This window comes from Heterodontus francisci, chromosome 13 (assembly GCF_036365525.1).
Source record: "Heterodontus francisci isolate sHetFra1 chromosome 13, sHetFra1.hap1, whole genome shotgun sequence".
In the NCBI taxonomy this organism is placed as follows: Eukaryota; Metazoa; Chordata; class Chondrichthyes; order Heterodontiformes; family Heterodontidae; genus Heterodontus; species Heterodontus francisci.
The window spans coordinates 111,440,364-111,450,459 of NC_090383.1; the positions used below are offsets into that span (position 1 = coordinate 111,440,364).

Sequence of the window (10,096 nt, forward strand, 5' to 3'; positions counted from 1 at the left end):
GGGATGATAAATGCAGTACACGTAGGCCTGCATCGTAAATGACAACTTAATGAGTAATGCCATGTTGATGCCCAAAAATTAACTAGGCATATAATGAATTATCTTTTCAAAAGCATCAGCACAATTTGTAATACAAATCTATCAATAGTGGTCTATAAAGAAACGTCATTGAAATAACACTGCATTATTTCAAACACCATCAAACAACAACACCAGCTTGCATTTATATAGTGCCTTTAATGTCATAAAACATCACAAGGTGCTTCACAGGAGCATTAACCAATAAAACTTGACGCCAAGCCACATAAGGAGATATTAAGGCAGGTAATCAAAAGCTTGATCAAAGTTTTAAGCAGTGTCTTAAAGGAGGAGAGAGGGGTGAAGAGTTTTGGGGAGAGAATTCCAGAGCTTAGGGCCTGGATGGCTAAAAGCACAGCTGCCAATGGTAGGGGGACGACATTGGGCAATGCACAGAGGCCAGAATTGGAGGAGCGCAGAATTCTCAGAGTTTTACGGAGCTGGTGGAGGTTACAGAGATAACTTCCTACAAAGTTGCTATATTTTGGATGATATATTCAACCAAAGTCTTCCCTATCTTTTGTGCTGGTCCAGGTGAATCTTAAATATCCCATGCAACCAAAACTTGCATTTTCATATAGCTCCTTTAACATAGTAAGATGTCTCAAGGCACTTCACACGAGCATCATTAGATCAAATTTGACCCCAAGGCACTTGAGAAGCTATTAGGACAGGTGAAGAGGTAGGTTTTAAAGAGTCCCTTAAAGGAGGAGAGGGGCGCTATATGAAGAGGAGCAAAGAGTTCATCCGTACACCTCAGGCAACATTACTTCCTCAACCAAAACCACCCAGAAATAGCCCCTGTCCTCGTCATTCATCTTGGTGCTGTTGTGGGATGTTGTTAGTGCAGGGTTTTCGAACACCACAATAGTCACCGCACTTCACAAAGTCAAAAACACTCTATAAATACAAGCATTAGCATTTTCTCCACTGCTCTGTTGAAGGAACTGATGCATCACCAGGGTAGATTTCCACACATACCAGCAGACCTCATGTGCCTCACCCAGGTGTCCATTCTCAACCAGACTACTCATTAATAAGGGGGTGTCGCAACCTGCACAAAAGCAAAATACTGCAGATACTGGAGACCTGAAATAAAAACAGATAATGCTGGAAATACTCAGCAGGTCTAGCAGCATCTGTGGAGAGAGAAAGCGGGTTAACGTTTCAGGTCTGTGACCTTTCATCAGAACTGGGAAAAGCTAGAGATGTAACAGGATTTAAGCAAGAACAGAGGCAGGGAAAAGGCTGGGGGGTTGAAGAACAAAAGAGAAGGTTTGTGTTAGGATGGGAGGCAGGAGAGATTAAATGACAATGCAAGGTAAAAGAGAGATGGTAATGAGGCAAGTAAAGAAACAAAAGATGGAGCTAGAGAAGATGTAAATGGGAATAAAAGAATCATTACCAATACTTGCACATCTTCCAATCGGACGTACTAGATGATGATTCAGGTTAGGGAACGCTGGCTGTTTTTCTCCTCTCCCTAGCCCAATGGCACTTATAGCACCTCCTCGAATATCATGGTTGAGATCAGGCAGCTGAACCCATAATAGAACTCAAACCTGGTATCTTAATGATCAATGCAGCTCAGTTCCAACTGGAGATGCATGTACCCACTGAGCCACTGAGTATATTGGAGTGATATGCCTGGAACGCTATGCAATGCAAATGACTTTGCACACTGGAGCTCTATATAATCTAACTAGCAGATGGTGTGTTTGTTTCAGGAATTTACATGCAATTAACTGGACTTTAGTGGGGGGGACAGTTGTGGGGATGGGTGGGGGGGGTGGGGGTTGAAAAATGAAACTAGGAGCAGAGATAGGGCAAAGCACATTACCAATGCAGTGTAGAGTTTCATGCATTTAGACTAAAGAAACCCTTTTAAATATATCACTTACATCATACAAACTGGTGACCATCCCCCAGCCAGCGAGTGGGTCATTACTGCTGAATGCTATTTTAATTGCGTGTCTCGGTTTATGAGCTGCTTTGACCTGCCATAAAAGCTGTGGGTCCCAGCTTAATGCCTGAAACCCGAGAGCAGAACTGACCAGCAACACCACTGGCAAAATAACAAGAGTATCAAGCCTCTGGCAAGCCGCTGCCATCTGCTTGCTGAACCAAATATTTACGTTTGTGCATTATCCCAATCCCAACCGTCACCCCTCACCCCACCCCCACCCATCCCTTGAAAAATCTGTTTAACCTTGCAGGACATCTGGTCTGCTCTCTAATCGGCTTCATGCTAACCTGCTGAGGCATTTGGCAGTCATTAAAAATTAGTCCACTTTGTTACTACTTTTATAAATGAACCGCGATCTTTCTGTTGTTGCTCCCTCTCATTGTTTTGCAGCTGCAACCCAGCTCCCAATTAAAAAGGTGTTTTTCAAAAACAAAGATCTGCATTTATATAGCACCGTTCACAACCTCATGGCATCCAAAAGCGCTTTACAGCCAATGAAGTACTTTCCTGAAGTGTAACCACTGTTTTAATCTAGGAAATGCAGCTATCAATTTGCACACAGCAAGCTCCCACAAACAGCAGTGATAAGCACCAGATAATCTGAGCCCTTTTTGATGTTAGTCAAGGGATAAATGTTAACAGGAATTCCCTGCTCTTCTTTCAAATAGTGCCATAGGATCCTTTGTGGCCACCTAAAAGGGCAGACAGGGCCTTGGTTTAATGTCTTATCCAATGAATGCTCCATCGTTGAACACATTTAAGGCTGGGATTGAGAGATTTTTGGTCTCTCAGGGAATCAAGGGATATGGCAAGCCGGCAGGAAAGTGGAATTGAAGCCTAAGATCAGCCATGATCATATTGAATGCCGGAGCAGTCTCGCTGGGCCATATGGTCTACTCCTGCTCCTATTTCTTGTGTTCTTGAAAGCAGCACAGCAGCACTCCCTCAGTACTGCACTGGAGTGTCAGTCTAGATTGTATGCTCAAGTCTCTGGAGTAGGACTTGAACCCACAACCTTCTGACTTAAGAGGCAAGAACGCTACCCAGAGCCACAGCTAACACAGATAGGGCAATACCACCACTGCTGCCTGCACACTGTGAGCATAACACCTCCAATGGAGTCCAAAGCCCACATTTTTCATGGAGTTGTGTCAGAGGCAGAGAGAGGATGGGGATACTTACTACTGACCCTCCAACAGCCCCATTAAGGAACTGTTTGTGTGGGGCATGTAAAGTCAAAAGGTGAGCGCTCTGCCTACAAGCAGTAAGTCTCCAACTAAGCAATGTTCATCCAGCACTCCAACAACACAAAATAACCTTAAGGCTTCTTGTTTCACTGGAGAGTCTCACTATAAGAATGTGTGCCCTTCCCCCAGCCCTGTGCTTAAAGGCACCAGCTGCTGTGGTACTGTGCCATGTAAACCAGGTTCCAAATCCAATGTCTGGTTCACGCTGAGTTAGCTAATCTCAGCAGGAGCAATGGTGTTTGGTGGGGTGGGAGGGGGGGTTAGTTCACGATAATAAGGCATCCAAGCCCCAGGCACAAATCCAACAGGCAGAGATCCTGCTCCTGGTCTCATATTCACTGACAGGCCATCAGGAAAATAGTTAAGACAGTAGAAAAACATAGTTTTTTTTAATGGTGCAATAAAGGGTTAAGTATCCCAGAAACATGTCAGGATCAACTGCATTGCACTGTGCTGCAGCTATCGAGTCACTGTCCACATGAAAGATGGTCAGGCTGTCAGGGGTGCCATTGTACTCTGGCACGTCCACCACCATCGATGTCACATTCTGAGCAGTTGGCAGTGGGCATTCTAGCAGCACAATTGTCAGTGCAGATGCCCGACTGAACCAACCATGTGCTATCACCCACCACATCAGCCTTGGAAAAGGCCTCCAAACCCAGGCGGGTTTGAGTGACAAGGCTGGAAATTGACTGGGGGAAACTTGCACTCTAACCCCAGGTACTGGGGCTTTAACACTATTTTCTTAGGGGCGGCACAGTGGCGCAGTGGTTAGCACCGCAGCCTCACAGCTCCAGCGACCCGGGTTCAATTCTGGGTACTGCCTGTGTGGAGTTTGCAAGTTCTCCCTGTGTCTGCGTGGGTTTCCTCCGGGTGCACCGGTTTCCTCCCACATGCCAAAGACTTGCAGGTTGCTAGGTTAATTGGCCATTATAAATTGCCCCTAGTATAGGTAGGGAAATATAGGGACAGGTGGGGATGTGGTAGGAATATGGGATTAGTGTAGGGTTAGTATAGATGGGTGATTGATGGTCGGCACAGACTCAGTGGGCCGAAGGGCCTGTTTCAGTGCTGTATCTCTAAAACTAAAAAACAATTGGCCCCATCTCATGGAGTGGACTTTACAAGTGCAAATGATACGAAGGCAATCACAAGGTTATAACAAACAGTGCGAATCAGAAAGAAACGGTGTCAGCAATTCCAGTTAAACAAAAATCAAAAGAATTAACGCAGTGACAACAAACTCTAGCCAGTGGGCGCAGAACATGACCTGATATTGTTCAAGTGGAAACTGTTAGAAAAACTGCCTGAATATGTCACCAGAACTGATTGATTTTAAACTCCGCACACTGAGAGAACCCAATTGTCTGACCCACATCAATCGCTTCTCAATAAATCAGGAACAATATTGCAGTTAATATGTTGTCCTTTCATGGCGGTACAATAAATTGCTTGAAAGCATCGTGTTCACTTCCCAAGGACAAAGAATCTCCTTGCATTTTAGCACTGTCTGTGCTACACAGGTGGTTATGGGAGTCGATGCAGCAACATAAGACAGTCTTTCTAATATTAATGTGTTACTAAATGTGGTTACAGCACTGGGAAGAGAGTAAGGGATCACTGCACTGGGACTGAGAGAAATGAACATCCACAGAATGCAAGGAACAGTCCGTGCAGACTGCATCTGCAGTAACAATATACAGAACAGTGTATAAACCAGTGAAAGGGGAAATCCAGCTTTAGGGACAGGCAATAAAATGCCAGCTTTGCCAACAACACTCATTTCCTGTAAATGAATAAATGAAAAATAAACACACAAACACACAAGCATATGTACAGACACAAATACATACAAACACATACATAGAGCCACAAACAAATAACACACAGACACACTTACACACACACACACATACAGAAACACACGTTTGCACACAGAAACAGCCAGACACTCACAAACGTATACATACAGAAACACACTCACAAATACAGACATACAGAAACACAGATACATACACTCACAAACATACACACAGAAACACATGCACTCTAACACACTCACTCACATTCCACAGATTGGAGATTTTAACTGACTGTAAAATCTAGCTGCCTTTTCCCAGGCGCTACTGATGTTGCCAGCCCCCAGTCTCGCCCTGCTTCAGCGTTTATGATGTGAGCTTGTGCAGCTGGACAGGGAAACTGCGCCCCCCACGGAAATGTCGGTGTTTCATTCCTACTGTTACCGGTTACTAAAGGAGCAGGAAATAAGAGCCTCGAAACAGAGCTTTATTATGTGCAAGTTAAAATGGACCGGATCCCAAAGTCCTTTTACAGAGGAAGGTGTTCAAAAGTTATTGCCCATCACCTTGAGGTCAGTGTTGGAGAAGCGAATTTCGGTCAGTTTCAGCTTCCTGTCTATGTGGGGGTGGATTTCCTGATCAATATCAGTAACCTGGAGCCCAGATTGTCACACACATACACACACTCACATACACTCACACACACACACACACTCACTCACTCACACACTCACATACACTCTCACATACACACACACATACACTCACACACTCACATACACTCACACTCACATACACACACACACACACACACACACACACACACTCACTCACTCACACACACACACAGAGTATTTCGATTGAGTTTTAAATCAATTATCAAAAATCTCCCCTTTCGCCTTCGTTTCATTAACGTAAATACAAGCCCACTTCATAAATCAGCTGGTGGCCAATTCATTTCAGCGCTTCCTTCTCTGAGGCCAGATTCTGTCCATGTCCTGCTGAACCCGCAGAGAGCCACTGCTGTTCAGCTAGCTCGAGGTTGTGTATCCTAACACTGAAGCCTCGCTATAATTCTGATCCAATACCTACTGTGTCTGCGGGAGCAGAGAGATCCAGGCTTCGTAATAATGATTAAATACAGTCCTTCTGGTCAGCCTGTCTTGGGAAAGTCATGGGAGGTTAGAAAGCAAACCTGTTCAGATAAAATGTGCAGTGCCCCGGTGTCACCAATCAGGTAATGAGGACTAGGACCATCACATCTACAACAGGGGCAGCAACCACACTGGCTTTCCATTCGCCTTGGAGCAAGACTGGCTTCTGTGTGCAGACAATTAATGCCCAGCACTCCGCCTCTCTCCTACCCCTCGTTCTGTCCTGTGCCTCTCCCAGGGAGAATCATTAACACTTCCCTTCGCAGTATAAGACCAGACAGTTAACCAGGCTCGGCCCCTGCTCGCAGTCACTTTGTAATTAAGAGTACAAGTCGCTCCCCGGGGATCTGCATTGCTGTACTGGTGGCGGGCGTCCTGCATTATCCCCCTGTCAGCTCCCTCCCCTCTCCGAGACCAGCAACACATGCAGACAGAGCACGCCTGCAAAATGATGAGGGATTTTGGCAGAGGGACCAGGGGAGACAGGTCTAAAATAATTGGCGAAAGAACGAGAGGGGAGGGGAGATATTTTAACGCAGCGAGTTATTGTGATCTGAAATGTACTGCCTGGAAGGCAGCCGATTCAATAGTACATTTCAAAGGGGAATTGGATAAATACTTGAAGGGGGGGGGGTTGCAGGGCTGTGGGGAAAGCGGGAGGGAGTAGGGCTTAAGGGATCACTCAAAGAGCTGGCACAGACACGATGGGCCGAATGGCCTCCGAATGAGCTCTTTGATTTTAATGATGGATGTGTCTGTGTGTGTGAATAGGACCTGAGTTCAGTAAAGCAATGGACGAGTCGCTTCTCCCATTCAACAAAAGGTACTGGGTAACAAACATATATTCCAATAAAAGGCAAACAATTCGAAATACCATCGATAATTGTAATCTAAACCATATTAGCAAGTTTTATAATGAAATGCAGCCCCTGTATGTAAAATGCAGCGATACCTTCTCTGGAATCACCCAAAACTGGGGCAAATTCATTGCTCTCGCCTTCAAATATTCTCATCTCTGTGTTAAGGAAGGGGATGAAACGGGAATTCGCCCCCTTCACCTGAGAGAATGTGGATGGGGGGTGGGTGACATGCGGAAAAGTGTGAGATTTCCCCTGCCCCAAACCCCCCTCCCTTTCTGATTCTGATTTAACCAACACAGAACCGCTGGGATTAGCAAAAAAAACATCTGCAGCGAGCGAGCGTCAGAAACTGCAGCACTCGGACTGAAAGAATGAATCCAGGAGTCGGTGCCCCGGGGACCCTGCCAGCGGCTCCCTCCTCATTGTACAGTTCCTCATCATTCTACAGTTCCTCCTCACTGGACAGTCCCTCATCATTCTACAGTCCCTCTCAACTGTACAGTCCGTCCTCATTCTACAGACCCTCCTCATTGTACAGTCCCTCTTAATTGTGCAATCCCTCCTCTTTCTACAGACCCTCCTCATTGTACAGTCCCTCTCAACTATACAGTCCCTCCTCATTCTACAGTCCCTCCTCACTGTACAGTCCCTCTTAATTGTGCAATCCCTCCTCTTTCTACAGTCCCTCCTCATTGTACAGACCCTCCTAATTGTACAGACCCTCCTCATTGTACAGTCCCTCTTAATTGTGCAATCCCTCCTCTTTCTACAGACCCTCCTCATTGTACAGTCCCTCCTCATTCTACAGTCCCTCTCAACTGTACAGTCCCTCCTCATTCTACAGACCCTCCTCATTCTACAGTTCCTCCTCATTCTACAGTCCCTCAACTGTACAGTCCCTCCTCATTCTAGAGTCCGTCCTCATTGTACAGTCCAGCGGCAGCTCGGTACACAGTTAAAGGGCGCAGAGAGGCGGTGGGGGTGAGAAACAGCTCGCTCGGTCTGTGGAGCTGCTTGCAATTCCCCCCGGTAACAGAGCAAATCCTAGCCAGAGCCCGGTCACTCCTCCTCACCTGCGACGTGAAATGGTTCACCCTCGTGGAGGTGGAGGCTGTTTGATATTTTTTGACTTCCTGTATTAAATACATATAAAACTACTGCTCACATTTCCGTCAATCAGCTCAGCAGCGATGGACCCGAATATATAAATTGGGAGGAATTTAAAGAAATCATATTGCCCCTTCTGAACATTTTTGACCTCCTCGACTTTGTAAAAGCATCAACATTCCAACACACACTGTGCACATCAATATTTTTAAAAGTGGGTGGAATCTCCCATATAAAGTGACATTGTTAATGATCCGTTTCTAATGGATGTCTTTCTCCGAGCTTCTGCAATGGAAGCGGAGAATTGAATCGATTATAATCTTATGATCGATAAAACACTATTGCGATCCCTCCTCCCATTTCCAGCTAACCTTCAGCCTTAACGTGGGTCCACAGGAGCTGGGGTAGGGGGTGGGGGGGTGGGTGACACATTCGGGTGTCCAGCTTCACACCTACCTTGCTAGAGAAGGCGCCCGGGATCATCATCTTCAGCGCTTGTCTCTTCAATTCCACCAGTCTGGTGTTGCAATTTTCACACCAAATCCCTTTATCTTCAGAGCCGTAGGAGCCAAGAGAGCCGGTGCCCGAGCCCGGGGATGACCCAGCCAGAGAACCCGGCGATCCGCCTCCGGAGCCCGGCGAGCCGGTGAAAGAGGAGCCGGGCGAGCTGCTGCTGGACGCGGTGCCCGGGGACGCGGCGCCCGAGCCGGGGACGGAGCCAGCTCCCTCGGGGGCCGGCCGGTTGGCTGTCCGTGAATCCTCGCACATCTGAAAGCTTTTCCTGTACCAGATTTCTGGGGTGAAAGTTGCCAGTTTTGTAGGTGAATAACTCTCCGCCGTCCCCTTGATTTCAAAAAAAAAAGACAGAACACGGGTTTGGAAATCAACACAGCCTTTTTTTTTTCAAAATTCACAATCCATTTGCAACATTAAAAATAGTTCTTCAAAAAGAAATCAATCTCAACACTCACCACATGTTTCCGATTCCTTGCAAAAACAGCCCGCTCTTTGCTTCCAGACAGAGAATTCATATTAAATAAGATTTCTTTGCCCTCTCTTGTGTTTTCTAGCTGAGCTGATTCTGCACACAGCGAGTAGCCTAGGTCTCTGCAGCAAACAGCAGCACAAGGAGCTGAGAATGTCACTGCCAGGGCAAAATAAACTTCCCCAGCCCTTTGATCACATCATTGCTGCCGGATTTTTGCCCCGAGTCACACATTGTCCTTCATTCCAGGACTGTCCATTTCTACATTTCTTTTTTTTTTTGCAGACAGAGGATGAGCTGTTGCCTTTTCCTCCTCTGCTTGTACTGATTGAGACACAGTCCCTGAAGTCAGGGGTGCCGGCGAGGCGGCTGCTCTGCACTGAACTTGGCCACTCTCCCCAGCATCGGCTTCTCTCGTCCCCTCCACTCCAGCAACTCGGGTTAAAAAGGAAAATGTGCCAAACTCCGGCAAAGCAGCCGTGTGGGCGGAGCTCGGCTCGGCTCGCCTCGTCCCCGCCGCCCAATACTGCGCACCCGCAACAGCTGACGGGGCGGCTCGGCTCGGCTCGGCTCAGAAAGCAGCCTTTCACATTAAAGGCACAGCCGCTTGGACGGGCTGGGGTTTGGGGGTGCGGAGAGGAGAGTCTCAACAACAGGCAGCTTCCGCCCTCAACCCACCCTCAACCAAGGCAGCTCCTCACCTGATTGGAACTCATTAAAGAAAAGCAAGACCGCAGTCAATCTCTTGGATATTGTCAATGTTAAGATGCATTGAAAACATTAAGATGCCTCATCAGTCTAAGATATATAATGTTAAGATGCCCCACAGTCCAATATGCAGTCAATGTTAAGATATAATGTCAATGTTAAGGTGCCTCACAGTATTAAGATGCATTGTCA

The 10,096-nt window shown here is 46.6% G+C and overlaps 1 protein-coding gene across 2 annotated transcripts in view; it reads right to left on the reverse strand.

Moving 5' to 3' along the window:
• Positions 1 to 9,698, reverse strand: part of kif26ba (kinesin family member 26Ba) — a 527,333-nt gene extending 517,635 nt beyond the window's left edge. For both annotated transcript variants that reach the window (XM_068045423.1, XM_068045424.1), the window contains exons 1-2: positions 9,183 to 9,698; positions 8,668 to 9,054 (exon numbers count right to left, since the gene is read on the reverse strand). In XM_068045423.1, the coding sequence (XP_067901524.1) occupies positions 8,668 to 9,054; positions 9,183 to 9,242 (447 nt within the window). In that variant the 5' untranslated portion in view covers positions 9,243 to 9,698. The remainder of the gene's footprint in view (positions 1 to 8,667; positions 9,055 to 9,182) is intronic.
• Positions 9,699 to 10,096: the final 398 nt, after the last annotated feature.